The sequence below is a fragment of the Scyliorhinus torazame genome, chromosome 15 (genome assembly GCF_047496885.1).
Source record: "Scyliorhinus torazame isolate Kashiwa2021f chromosome 15, sScyTor2.1, whole genome shotgun sequence".
NCBI lineage: Eukaryota > Metazoa > Chordata > Chondrichthyes > Carcharhiniformes > Scyliorhinidae > Scyliorhinus > Scyliorhinus torazame.
In genome coordinates this window covers 133,689,942-133,703,860 of record NC_092721.1, presented here as the reverse complement: position 1 = coordinate 133,703,860, position 13,919 = coordinate 133,689,942, and the positions used below count along the sequence as shown (strand labels likewise).

General features: G+C 43.3%; 1 protein-coding gene across 2 annotated transcripts in view; it reads left to right on the top strand.

Moving 5' to 3' along the window:
* alkbh8 (alkB homolog 8, tRNA methyltransferase) overlaps positions 1-13,585 on the top strand; it is a 61,443-nt gene extending 47,858 nt beyond the window's left edge. For both annotated transcript variants that reach the window (XM_072476760.1, XM_072476759.1), the window contains 3 exons: positions 1,966-2,234; positions 11,433-11,582; positions 12,906-13,585. In XM_072476760.1, coding sequence (XP_072332861.1) covers positions 1,966-2,234; positions 11,433-11,582; positions 12,906-13,436 — 950 coding nt within the window. In that variant the 3' untranslated portion in view covers positions 13,437-13,585. The remainder of the gene's footprint in view (positions 1-1,965; positions 2,235-11,432; positions 11,583-12,905) is intronic.
* Positions 13,586-13,919: the final 334 nt, after the last annotated feature.

Sequence of the window (13,919 nt, the reverse complement as noted above, 5' to 3'; positions counted from 1 at the left end):
GGCTTGGATCACAGTCTGCACATTCTCCCCATGTCTGCGTGGGTTTCCTCCCACAGTCCAAAGATGTGCAGGTTAGGTGGATTGGCCATGCTAAATTGCCCTTGGGTTAGGTGGGGTTACGAGGAAAGGGTGGAGGTGTGGGCTTACGTAGTGAGCTCTTTCCAAGAGCTGGTGCAGACTCGATGGGCTGAATGACCTCCTTCTGCACTGTAAGTTCTATGATTGTAATTCTAGGTGCAGCTGCAGAAGGAACACCCTGCTTCTTAAACTGATGATAGTGATGGGGCAGGGAATAGTCTGATAGGAAAATCATAGAAATTGAGTCGTCTTCGAAGCAGCCTCGAACCAAAAGGGCGTTCTCACTCTGAGCTTGATGTTCTAATGTTTTCTTCCTTGGCTACAGGGTTCAACCACCCCTCCAAGGATATGATCAACTCTTTATGGTGTAGTCGGAAATTCAATGACCATTATTGCCATATTCTCGCCTCAACTCTGCTGACACTGCTATACATAGAACAACATAGAACATACGGTGCCGAAAAGTGGCCATTCAGCCCATCGAGTCTGCACCGACTCACTTAAGCCCTCACTTCCACCCTATCCCCATAACCCAATAACCCCTCTTAACCTTTTCTTTGGTCACTAAGGCCAATTTATCATGGTCAATCCACCTAACCTGCACGTCTTTGGACTGGGAGGAAACCCACGCAGACACGGTAAGAACGTGCAGACTCCGCATAGACAGTGACCCAGCGGGGAATCGAATCTGCAACCCTGGCGGCAGGGTGGCGCAGTGTGTTGCCACCGAGAGCCCGGGTTCGATTCTGGCACTGGGGGGGGGGGGCGGTCACTGTCTGTGGAGTTTGCACATTCTCCCCGTGTCTGCATAGGTCTCACTCCTACAACCCAAAGATCTGTAAATAAATTGCCACTTAATTGGAAAAATTTAAAAAAAGAAGAATTTTCCAATTCAAGAAGAACTTTCTTGAGAGGGTGCAAATGGTGAGTTTTCGGTAAAAGATTAGATTGGAGAAACTGGGGTTATTCTCCTTAGAACAAAGGAGATTGAGGAGAGATTGATTGAATGAGGAGACGAGGAAAAAAAAAATCTGTTCCCATTAGCTGATAGTACAAGGACTGGTGGGGACACAGATTTGGGTTTTTGGACAGGAGGTGCAGGGGGAATACGAGGAGGAAATTTCTTATGTAGTGAATGGTAATGACTTGGAATTAGCTGCCCATGAGGGTGGTGGAAGTGGAAACCACCAGTGATTTCAAAAGGAAATTGGGTGGGCAGTTAAGAAAATAAACCTGCAAGACTATAGGGTCTGAATGGGGCAGTTGGACTGACTAGACAGCCCCACAGAGCACCAGCATGGACTCAACGGGCTGAATGGCTTCCGTCTGTGGCGATAAATGAATTTATATTTCCAGTCTGAAAAATATTTTTCCTGTTAAAAATCTCCTCAAGGTGAAAGATGTTGAGGAATTGGTTATTATTTTCTATGTTTGCCAGGCAGTGTCAGCATCCAGCACCACTTGGTCAGATTTCTTTATGTTACCCACTAAGCTCAGCTGACGATCAATCTCTATCAAAACTACCTACCTATCTCTGGAATCTATTCTGCATGAATATCTCTGGAATGTAACTTCATGATGAATCAGCCAGGAGATTAAGAAATAGAACATCTGAGTGAGCAGTGGTGTGCTTGCAAAGGATTAAAGTTATTTTTGGCTGCAGGTGGAGGGAAAGCATAAAGCTTTACAACTAATATTGCATTGAGTTTGTGAAAGTCAGTTGAAAATTCCTTTTAACCACAGATTATTACGATTTGTAACAGCTATTTTTGTTACCTGTAATGTACAGGTGTACATTAAATGTGTAATTTTATTTTTAATTCTAAATCCAAATGTTTAAATATATTCAAACTAATTAGAAAAAGGGTGTTCAACTCTTGTCTGCAGCTTACCCAGAAGTCTGTGACAGTCAGAATTGCCGCAAAGGCAGTGATCCCCAACCATCAGTCCCAAGCAGTGATGGAGATGCCTCAAAGCTTGAACACAAGTATGTGCATGATGTCTATGATGGGATTGCTGACCACTTCAGCAGTACCAGGCACACTCCATGGCCTAAGGTGACCGAATTCCTGAAAGCAATGCCAGCTGGAGCTTTTGTGGTTGATGTTGGTTGTGGAAATGGCAAATACCTTGGTGTGAACAAGAACTTATTCATGGTAATTATATGTTTCTTGATCTTCAAATATAAAATGTCTGTTTAACGTTTCAATTTTTAAATTATTATCACAGAAACTGCAATCAGCATGACTAAGAATAGCTTCACAATGAAAATCAAGCCTTTTAAATTTTACATCTCTGTGACACACCTATATTTCTAAACTACTTCTTGGATTCAGGCTAAATGAAAGTATTCCGCAGATTGATAGTAAATACAGCAAAGGTGGAGACAATTCAGCTTTGATTCTTGTGCTCTTCTGTAACCCATTTCCCACTGATATTTTTACATTTCTTTTTTAAACATTTATCACATTCCTTTTAAATGATTATTTAAGTTACCTCAATTGCTAAATAATTGAAGTGTGCACTCTCTTGCTCGCTCTCTCACTCTGCTTCCATTCACTATGCTACTGTTGCTTGCTGCTGTTGCTTCCTGCCCTGAAAAACTAAAAATTCCTCTCGCCATCCAATCCATTCCCCAGTCTGCCTCTCTGTCCCTCTGCTCTTTATATAGGGCCACCGCGCAGTTGCCTGCAGTTGCATTTTTGACCTGAACTTATTATTTTTGTTGTGCACTGCTTATGCCATATGCCTTTATTTCAGACTGTTAAACAAGGTGGTGTTGGTTAATGTATTCTGAGCGCAGAGATGGTATTTGTGTTGTGGCAAGTATGGTGATCAAGGCTGGGACCTGAATTTTGAAGGTATTTGACATTTCAAAAAGATAGGAACCTCGGGAAGGATTAGTTAATTAAGGATGTCATTAGTGCAGTAGTGAGCGTATATGGGGGATTGATATGGAAAACAAGGAAATAACTGAGGTGTTGGAGTCATTGCTGGACTTGGAAAACTTCGCAAGATACTTGAACATCTAAAGGTGATCGGGAGGGAAGAACTTCAAACAATCACCATCACTATGGAAAAGGTGCTGGGAAAACTATTAGGCATAAAGGTTGGCAATTGAGACCTGATGGCCTGCATCTTAAAGTCTGAAAAGAAGTGCTTGCAGAGAGAGTAGATGTATTGGTTATAATCTTCCAAAATTCTTTCGATTCTGGTAGGGTCCTAGTGGATTGGAAAATAGCTATCTTTATTCAAGCAAGGAGGGAGACCGAAAGCAGGAAACTACAGGCCAGTTAGCCTAACCTCTGCCATTGGGAAATTGGTAGAATCCATAATTAAGGAGGTTATAGCAGGATTCTTAGAACATATAATGTGCTCAGGCAGAGTCAATGTGCCATTGTGAAGGAGAAATCCTGTTTAACAAATCTTTTGGTGTTTTTGAGGAAATAACAAAAATTGGATAAGGGGGGTGGAACCTGTTGATGTGGATTACTTGGATTTGCAAAACGCATTTGACAAGGTGCCATATCAACGGATACTACACTTACTACACTAGATAAGAGAACACCGTGTAGGAGGTAACATTAGCATGGTGAAAAAATTGGTTTGCTGACAGGAAACAGAGCAGGGTTAAATGAGTCTTTTCCGGGTTGGCAAGCTGTAACTAGAGGATGTCATGAGGATCAATTCTGGGGCCTCAACTCTTTACAGTGTGCACCAAGATAGGTAGGAAAGCAAGTTGTCAAGAGGAATCAGAGAGTCTGCAAAGGGATATAAATTAAGTGAGTAAGAAGAAAATTGGCAGCTGGAATATAATGTGGGAAAATGTGAAATTGTTCACTGTCAGGAAGAATAGAAAAGCAATATACTTTTTCAATAAAGAGGGATTGCATACCCCGGAGGTGCAGAGAGATCTGGGTACACAAATTGTAAAATGTTAGTATGCAGGTACTGCAAGTGATTAAAAAGATAAATGGAATATTGCTGTTTATTGAAAAAGGAATATTAATATAAAAGTGGGGAAGTTGAGTCAAGATCTGGAAAACGGTACAATTTGTTTCTCCTTATTTGAAAAAGATAAATTCCATGAGGCACTTTTCAGAGAAAGTTCACTCATTCCTGGGATGAAGGGCTTACCCTATGAAGAAAGATTGAACAGGTTCGCTCTTCCCATTGACGTTCAGAAAAATGGGAGGTGATCTTATTGCAATATTTTAAGATGCTGAGGTGACTTGACAGGGCAGGTGCAGGGTGAATGTTTCCACTTGTGAGGGAGATTGGAGCTAAGGGACACACCTTTGAAGAGTGAGATAAGGAGAAGCTTTTTCTCGGAGAGGGTTGTTAATTCAGTGGAATTCTCTTCCCCAGCAAGCAGTGGAGGCCTGGTCATTGAATTTGTTCAAGGCAGAATTAGGCAGGTGTTTGATGGACAAGGGAGTCGAGGGTTATGGGACAGACAGAAAAGTAGAGTTGAGACCACAACTAGGTCAACCAGGTCAACTCTGCTAAATGGCAGAGCAGGCCCAATCATTTTCGAATTTTATTATCTTCATTTCTATCCAGTGCCTCCTTTTTTGAAATGGAAAATTTCAAAGACCGTAACTTTTGGGAAAAAAACATACATCGGAGAACAGTCACTGGACTACTAATCAGTTTTAACACCAAGAATAAAAAACATTTATTAAGCATGACAAAATTGAATTATGATAGAATACTCCTTTACTCCCCCTTAGGTTAATAATCACACAACACATTTTAAGATTAATACGGACTACATTAATCTACAGTGTTCTCATTAACACACAGTCCTTTTTAAGCACTGTGGAAATACACACTCCACTCTGAACCCCAAGTGAATGTTTGTGGATGTCTCCTCAGCCCCCCTCCCCCACCAGATGATTGTTACATGAGAGTTTCCAAACTCCAAACCCAGAATCATGCTTTAAAATCTTCTCTCATAATTATGTTTTGCCTTGAGGGACGGCACGTGGCGCAGTGGTTAGCACTGGGACTGTGGTGCTGAGGACCCGGGTCGAATCCTGGCCCTAGGTCACTGTCCATGTGGAGTTTGCATGTTCTCCCTGTGTCTGTGTGGGTTTCACCCCCACAACCCAAAGATGTGCAGGGTAGGTGGATTGGCCATGCTAAATTGCCCCTAAAATGCTAACCACTGTGCCACCAGCTAAACTAAAAGTTAAAGGCTTCTCAACCATACAAGGCCCGAGTTGCTAAGCAACACCCTCATGCTTATGCCTTTTATTTATTCTTCACGCCATAGACCTCTAGGTACAATAGAAACACAGCTGGAACTTAACCAACCTCCAAACATGCAAGCACCTTTGTCCAGCATGAATCTAACTATAGGTTTTACCCTTCCAGACACACACACATTAAATGAAACCCACTTAAAACTAACTTTATTTCTAATGTGAATCAAAACAAATATAATTCCTTTAAAACTATCTTTATTTTCCAAACTTTTTATTTTTTTGACAGAGCCTGCCCCTAAAATGTTGAGGCTACTAGTTTGTAATAAAGATTATCTATTATCAGGAATAATGTTACAGCTATTCTCAATGGCTTTTGCAACTTTTTTGTTCTTTCATGAATATGTCTGTTGCTGACAAGGCTAGCATTTGTTGTCTATTCCTAAATTCCCTTGAGAAGGTACTGGTGAGCCGCCATCATGAACCGCTACAGTTCATCGGGAGCAGGTGCACTCATAGCAGTGTTAGGAAAGGCGTTCCAGGATTTTGATCTAGTGAGAGTGAAGGAACGGCGAGATAGTTTCAAGTCAGGATGGTGAGCGACTTGGAGAGCAAACTTCAGGTGATGGTGTTCCCATGCGTCTCCTGTCCTTGTCCTTGAGATGGTTGGGGGCTTGGAAGATGCTGTCAGAGGAGCATTGGTGTGTTGTTGCAGTGAATCTTGTAAATGGTACACACAGCTGCCGCTGTGCCTCAGTGCTGGAGGGAATAGATGTTGAAGGCTGTGAAAAAGGTGCCAATTAAGTGGATGCTTTGCCCTGGATGGTGTTAAGCTTCTTGAGTGTTGTTGCAGCAGCTCTCATCTGGGCAATGGGGAGTATTCCATTACACTCCTGACTTGTGCGTTGTAGGTGGTGGACAAGCTTAGGGAGTCGGGAGGTGATTTACTCACCTCCGAAGATAGCCTCCGTATTTGGTTGGTCCAGTTCAGTGTCTGGTTAATAACCTCAAAGACATAGATGGTGGAGGATTCATCAATGGTAATGCCATTTAATGTTGAAGGGAGATGGTTTGATTCTCTCTTGTTGGAGATGATCATTGCTTGGCACTTATGCAGCATGTATGTCATGGAATCTGATGTGGGTTTTATGAGGGGGTTGCTGGCAGCAATCCCGGATTTGGCCACATACCAGTTGACCATGGGAGGAGATTTTAACTGTGTCCTGGAGCCAAGGGTGGATAGATCGAGCCCCAGGTCGATAGGTAGGGTACGAATGGCAAGGGAGCTGGGGGGGTTTATGGAGAGGATGGGTATGGTGGATCCATGGCGCTTTCAGAACCCAGGGGGAAGGGAGTATTTCTTCTTTTCACACGTCTATAAGGTGTATTCGAGGATTGATTACTTTGTAGTGAGTCGGGAGATTTTGGTTGGGATGGAGGGGACAGTATGCGGGGATAGGTATCTCGGACCAGCACCCCACTGGCTGGATATTGGTTCAGTACGGGACGAGAGCAGAGGCCGGGGTGGAGGTTTGACTCGGGGCTGTTGGCAGATGGAGGTTTTTGTGATAAGGTGCGGTTGCCGATTAGGGATTATGTGAATGGGGAGGTGCCGACGGGCATTCTTTGGGAAGCACTGAAGGCAGTGGTCCGGGGAGAAATTATCTCATTTACGGTTCATGCGAATAAGGAAAGGAGGGCGGAACATGACCGTCTAGTGAGCGAGATAGTGGAGGTGGACAGGGAATATTCAAGGGTGCCTTCCGTGGAGGGATTGGCGAGGAGGAAAAAGTTGCAGGGGCAATTTGACAGGCTGACAACGGGGAGGGCGGTAGGGCAACTGAGTAGGGCAAGAGGGGTGCAATACGAGTATGGGGAGAAGGCGAGCCGCATGCTGGCGCACCAGCTGCGGAGGCAGGCTGTGTCCAAGGAAATATTGAAGATCCGGGCTGGGGATGTGGTGTCAGAGCCAGGGAAGATAAATGAGGCATTTAGAGAGTATTACCAGGGACTTTATGAGGCAGACCCAGGAGGAGAGATGGGGAACATGGGGTGGTTTCTGGACGAGCTGGAATTTCCCCGGGTGGAGGAAGCAAAGAGGCAGGTGTTGGAGGAGCCCCTGGGGCTGAGGGAGGTGCTGGATAGTATCAGGGGTATGAAGTCGGGGAAAGCCCCTGGGCTGGCTGGGTACCCGGCAGAATTGTATAAGGAATTTGCGGCGGACCTGGCACCACTGTTGGGGCATTTAATGAAGCACTGGAGAAGGGGGAGTTGCTGGAGACGATGAAGCAGGCAGTATTCACACTAATCCCCCAAAAAGGGACAGATCCGGTGGAATGTGGGTCGTATAGACCCATATCACTATTGAACAGGGATGTGAAAGTATTGGCTAAGTTGTTGGCGGGGAGGATGATGGGATTGTGTCCCGGGGGTGGTTGCAGAAGATCAAACGGGCTTTGTGAAGGGCAGGCAGCTCGCGAGTAATATAAGACGGCTGTTGAATGTGGTGATGAATCCGTCGAGACCTCTGGTACCGGAGGTGGTGGTGTCCATGGACACGGAGAAAATATTTGATCAGGTGGAGTGGCAGTACTTGTTCGAAGTTTTGGGTTTGGGCCGAGATTTGTGGCATGGGTGCGGTTGCTGTATGTGTCGCCAAGAGCGAGGGTCAGGATGAATGATATGAGCTCACGAAGCTTTGACTTACACAGGGGTACGAGGCAGGTGTGCCCGCTGTCGCCGCTGCTGTTTACGCTGGCCATAGAGCCACTGGCGATGGCTCTCGGGGTCAGCAGAGTGGCAGGGGATAATGAGGGGACAGAGGGAGCATCGGGTGTCGCTCTAAGCCGATGACCTCTTGCTGTATGTTTCAGATCCGTTGGAGAGTACGGGAAGGATTATGGGCCTATTGGGGAGGTTTGGGGGGTTCTCGGGATACAAGCTGAATGTAGGGAAAAGCGAGGTATTCCCGGTGAATGAGCTGGCACAGCGGGCTAATTTAGGGGGGATGCCATTTACGGTAGCGAGGGATAGTTTTAGGTACTTGGTGATTCAGGTAGCGAGGGAATGGACGGGGCTCCATAAGTGGAACTTAACGAAGCTGGGGGAGGAGGCCAGGGAGGATCTTAAGAGGTGGGATACACTGCACTTAATGTTGGCGGGGTGGGCCCAAGTGCTGAAAATGAATATTCTGCCGAGGTTCTTGTTTATCTTTCAGGCTCTCCCGATCTTTATACCAAAAGCCTTTTTTCGGAAAGTGCACACGATCATCTCTGACTTTGTATGGGCGGGGAAGGTGCCGAGGGTGGGGATGACCCTGCTACAGAGTCAGAGGCAGCGGGGTGGGGGGGGGCGTTGAATCACCTGGAAGGGATGTCGGTGCTAACGCCGCTGTGCGAGAATCATGGGTTTGAGATGGGGGGGGATGGATAGTGTATACAGGAGGTGGAGGGAAGTGGGGCCTGTCAAGGTGAGGGATTTTTATTTGGAGGAAGGGTTCGCCAGTCTGGAGGAGCTAAGGGAGAGAGTAGAGCTGCCGAGGGGTAGTGAGTTCAGGTATCTACAGGTTAGGGACTTTGCACTATAGATCTGGATGGGGTTCCCTAGATTGCCGGGATACACCCTGCTGGAGCGACTGCTGCTTCCGGATGTGGAAGGGGAGGGAAGAATTGGGGATATATATAAGTGGCTGGGGGAGCAGGGAGGCGAGCGGGTGGTGAAGATCAAGGAGAAATGGGAAGCGGAGTTGGGAATGGAGATCAATTGGGGAGTATGGAGTGAGGCACTGCGAAGGGTAAACGGGACCTCCTCTTGTGCAAGGATGAGCCTGATACAGTTTAAGGTGGTGCACATGGTGCATATGACTCAGGTGAGAATGAGTGGGTTCTTTCAGTGGGTAGCAGATGAGTGTGAGAGGTGTGGGCGGGGACCAGCGAATCATGCGCACATGTTTTGGGGTTGTGAAAAATTGGGAAGATTCTGGGCGGGAGTGTTCGCGGTCTTAGTCAGGATAGTGAGGAGGGAGTGGACCTGGACCCTTTGGTGGTGATGTTTGGGGTTTCAGAGAAGCCGGACTCATGGAGAGGAGGAAGGCTGATGTCTTGGCCTTCGCCTCTCTGATTGCACGGCGACAAATTTTGCTGGAGCGGCGGTCGGCATCGCCACCGGGGGTAGCAGCATGATTGGGTGACCTGTATGTCTTCCTGCGGTTAGAGAAAATAAAGTATGAGTTAAGGGGCTCGGCAGGGGAGTTTGAGGAAAAGTGGGGTGTGTTTGTGACCGTACTTGAGCTGTACGTCGCAGGGGGGAGGGGGGTGAAAAAGGAGAAAAATCTGTACAAACTGTATAGTTGATTGTTGGGAAGGATGTTTCCCGGGGTGTTATATTGCTGTGACTTTGATACAAGTCTGAATAAAATGCGTTTAAAAAAAAAAAAAATGAATGTCATAGAATTTACAGTGCAGAAGGAGGCCATTCAGCCCATCGCGTCTGCACTGTCCCTTAGAAAAAGCACCCTACCTAAGACCACACCTCCACCCATAACTGAGTAACCCCACTAACCTTTTGGACACTTAAGAGGTCATTTGTTTTTTTTATCATGGCCAATCCACCTAACCCGCACATTTTTGGACTGTGGGAGGAAACCAGAGCACCTGGAGGAAACCCACGCGGACACAAAGAGAAAGTGCAAACTCTACATAGACAGTCACCCGAGGCCGGAATTGAACCTGGGTCCTTGGAGCTGTGAGGCAGCAATGCTAACCACTGTGCCACCGTCCGCCTCTGTCAACCATACTGAACATTCATCATCAGCAAAGTCCCCATTTCTGACCTTATGACAGAGGGAAAGTAATAAATAATAATGTAATACAACTGAACTGAGATGATATGTAATTTCATATCAATAATATATAATTTATGCATTTCCATAATGGTTTTCTTTGTATCTGATGTAAGTGGCATAAAATCTTATTTATGTGCTTGATGGATCTCTGTGTTGATTCGGAACCCTGGATATCTGTTATCCCTTCTTTGTTCCCAAATAACAGAGGTTAAGTCTGTGCTTTTTGGCAAAGTTCAGTTGAACTTTATTTGTCGGCTTGTGCCACTGGTAAACTTTATTTGTCAATACAAAATTAGGTCAGAGTGATTGTCTTTACTGAATACAGTAGTTGAGTTTTCATTCAGTTACAAATCGTGGTAATTCTTCAAATCATAATACATAGTATAAAATAACTGAGTGATGTAAACAAAAGAAAGATGGTGATTTAGCAAAAGCAAGCCAAGAAAATAGGTTTCAGAAAGAGATAGATTGATTCCGGAATGGATTTTTCCATCCCGACAAGTGATTCTTAAGGAGATTATTATCTTCAGGTCTCGCCTTCTTTACAGCTGTGATTGGCTTTAACTAATTTATAATTCACTCAATTCGGCCAAACTGTCTGTCCGTCAATTTAAGAGAGATATGTATTTAAATATATTGGTACAGATTTTCCCATACCATCGCTTGAGAAAAACACATTCTTCGCTCGCACTTATCACCCTAGACTGGTTGTTACCATAGAAACGGAACTGCCCGTTCTTTCACACAATGGGGCCTTTCAGCCAGCTGACGTCACTGTTCCTTCAGTCTCTTGCAATTTGCAAAATGTTCCCAGCTATTCGGCTTTCCTCACTCTCATGGTTAATATGATTTAGTTAATTACTCTTAATGAGTTCTCAATTAAACCATTTACCTACATCATCTATAGCTAACTAGAAAGCCAATTTCTATCGGTGCTTAATATTCTCTTTGAAGCTTAAATCTGAATTTCAGATTACCTGCAAGGCCAGGTTGATGCTTGGGGCAGAAGGAGCAAGTTCCTGACCCATTAATATCAGATTGTCTAATAAGCGTAAAAGCAATATGTTGAAAATCTGGAATAAAATAGCAAGTGCCAGAAATACTCAGCAGGTCTGGCAACTTTGTTGGAGAGGAAAACAAAGTTAAATGCTTCTGGTTGAAACCTTTCATCAGAACTCAATACTTGGTTTACTGAGTTGAAACTAATGAATAGCAGCTTGTTGGTAATCGATTTGAAGTTTTAAAATGTTGTGATTCCTTAATTTATTATTTTTAGAGCAGTTTCCTATGTTTTCATTTAACAGGTGGGTTGTGATCGCAGCAAAAATCTTGTTCATATTTGCAGAGAGAGGAAGTTTGAAGTCTTTGTCTGTGATGGCTTGCTTGTGCCCCTGAGGAGTGGCGTTTGTGATGCCTGTATATCTATAGCAGTTGTTCATCACTTTTCAACAGAGGTAAATTCAAACTTGGCTTTGGGAATTTCCTGAGAATCACAACATGTTCCTTATTTTGTTTTGTATTTTCTTAAATTGAACCAGTAAATATTTGATAAAGCAATAGCTTTTAGTTTTTTTCTTTGTGATAACTAATTAAAATAAAAATCACTATATCTGTCTTCTCTTCCAATTTGATTTAAAATGTGACAAATTCATATGGTATGATAACTTCACTGAATAATCACTATAATTGTAAGAAATTAGTCATTTGATATAAAAGAACAAGCATAATTTTTGTTCTGAAGTTTTACCATTTTAAATGTATCTGTCACTAAGGAGATTGTTGAGCTGAAAGCCAGCCTATTCTAGAGAAAAAGTTGAGAGATAAGTTGCATAATATAAATCTGTTAGGGATGATTTCTGTTGAAACACAAAGCAATTTGGGTAAGGATTAATGATAGCAACCTACTGATCAGTGCAGATGATGGTGAAGGAAGAAAATACTGTACACAGGCTTGTGTCAATCTTTAAATAGATTGATGCTCTTATCGAAATCTCATGCTCTTTAAAACCTATTGTTCTGCAGTTTCTTTCCCATCTTCCATTTCAGCTCATCTCGTCCATGAAGCTCAGACTTGACCTAGTTGCATAACATACAAACTGGTCGTAAAGGACTTTTACGTTAGTTAAATGGGGAAGTACCGTTTCTAGAATTTGGTGCATTACCTCCTGGCTTTTCAACAGGCTCCCTTCCCCAGCCACACCAGGGCGAGTCTTCCAATGTTGTTGAAAGTCGTTTCACTCAGTCTTCTGAGTGTCTTCAAACTAGCTTCCAGCAGCAGGTACCCTCCGGCAATCCCTGGTTTTTAACTCTCCAGCAGTCTCGTTGTCTTTGAATAGAGGATTGATTCACATTGTCATCCTGCTTGGTGGCTGACCAAAAACAGCCTTTTTCTATAGGTTTTCGCATGGGCCTGCCTTCAGGATGAATTAGCACTGTCTCACCATTGCCCTACTCGGGGGATTCTATTTCACTTTAATTAAAACATTTTAAATATGACAGTCTTATGAAGGAACATGATGTAGGCAAGTGCTCAAATACAATAAATCTATTATTCACACACATCCCATTTAGAACCCCTCATACAATGACCACTCCTCAGTCTGAAGAATGTACATTGTATGAGGGGTTCTAAATGGGTATATGTGTGAATAATAGATTTAGTGTACTTGAGCAGTTGCTTACATCATGTTCCATTCTAAACTGGTAACTGCAGTATGTATACACGATGTTGCTTCTCTTTGCATTGGGTCTTGTTCAGTGAATTCTTTTAATCACAGGGAAGGAGGCTGTCAGCCATCAAAGAGATTGTGAGACTTCTACGACCAGGAGGCAAGGCACTTATTTATGTTTGGGCAATGGAGCAGGAACGTAACAAAGTAAAATCTAAATACCTCCTGGAAAAAAAAGAAAAAATAATCAAAACTCAAGAAACTTGCATCACAGTGCCAGTCGTGGATGAAGATCAAGATATCAATAAAGTAGATTTAGCTTGTTTCAATCAGTTGACAAATGTTAATAACGACAGAGTAAATAAACAAAACAGTGAAAAGCTACCTGTTCACACGAATAGAACCTCATTTGAGTCACAAGATCTGCTTGTTCCTTGGCATTTGAAAGCTGGAGTTAAAGCTCATAGTATCTTACCACTGCCACCTACTGGGTCCAATGAACTTGCAGTTTTCCATCGCTACTATCATGTTTTCTCTGATGGAGAATTAGAAAATGTATGTAGAAGTATATCTAATATTAGGATCCTGCAAAGTTATTATGATCAAGGGAATTGGTGTGTGATAATTGAAAAATACTAATCTTCTCAAATGCTATTATGTACTTGTAATTCCAAATATAGATTTTATTTTTAAGTTTGTTTTACATATGTAAACATATGTTGTAATCGCAGCAAGTATTAAAAAATATATATATATATTTATGTTTAATAAAGAAGTCATCAAGCTTTTTCATGTCTACATTCTTGCCTTCGTCAGCCTTCAACTTCAGGATGACCAGTGGAGAAAATGAAACTGCAAAAGTTCAGTTCAAGATATTTTTCTTTTTCACTTCTTATTATAAGAAGGTGGTAGACTGCCTGATTCATCTGTTAGGAACAGTTCACGGAGAGAAGAAATGCCTCACTATGACTTATCTTTAAATCAAGACCCAGCCATACATGGGATCATCGATATTAGCCCATTATCGACTTATGCTTGATATACTGGCATGTTATTGCATTGCCTTATAACTACAGATCATAGAATTTACAGTGCAGAAGGAGGCCATTCGGTCCATCAAGT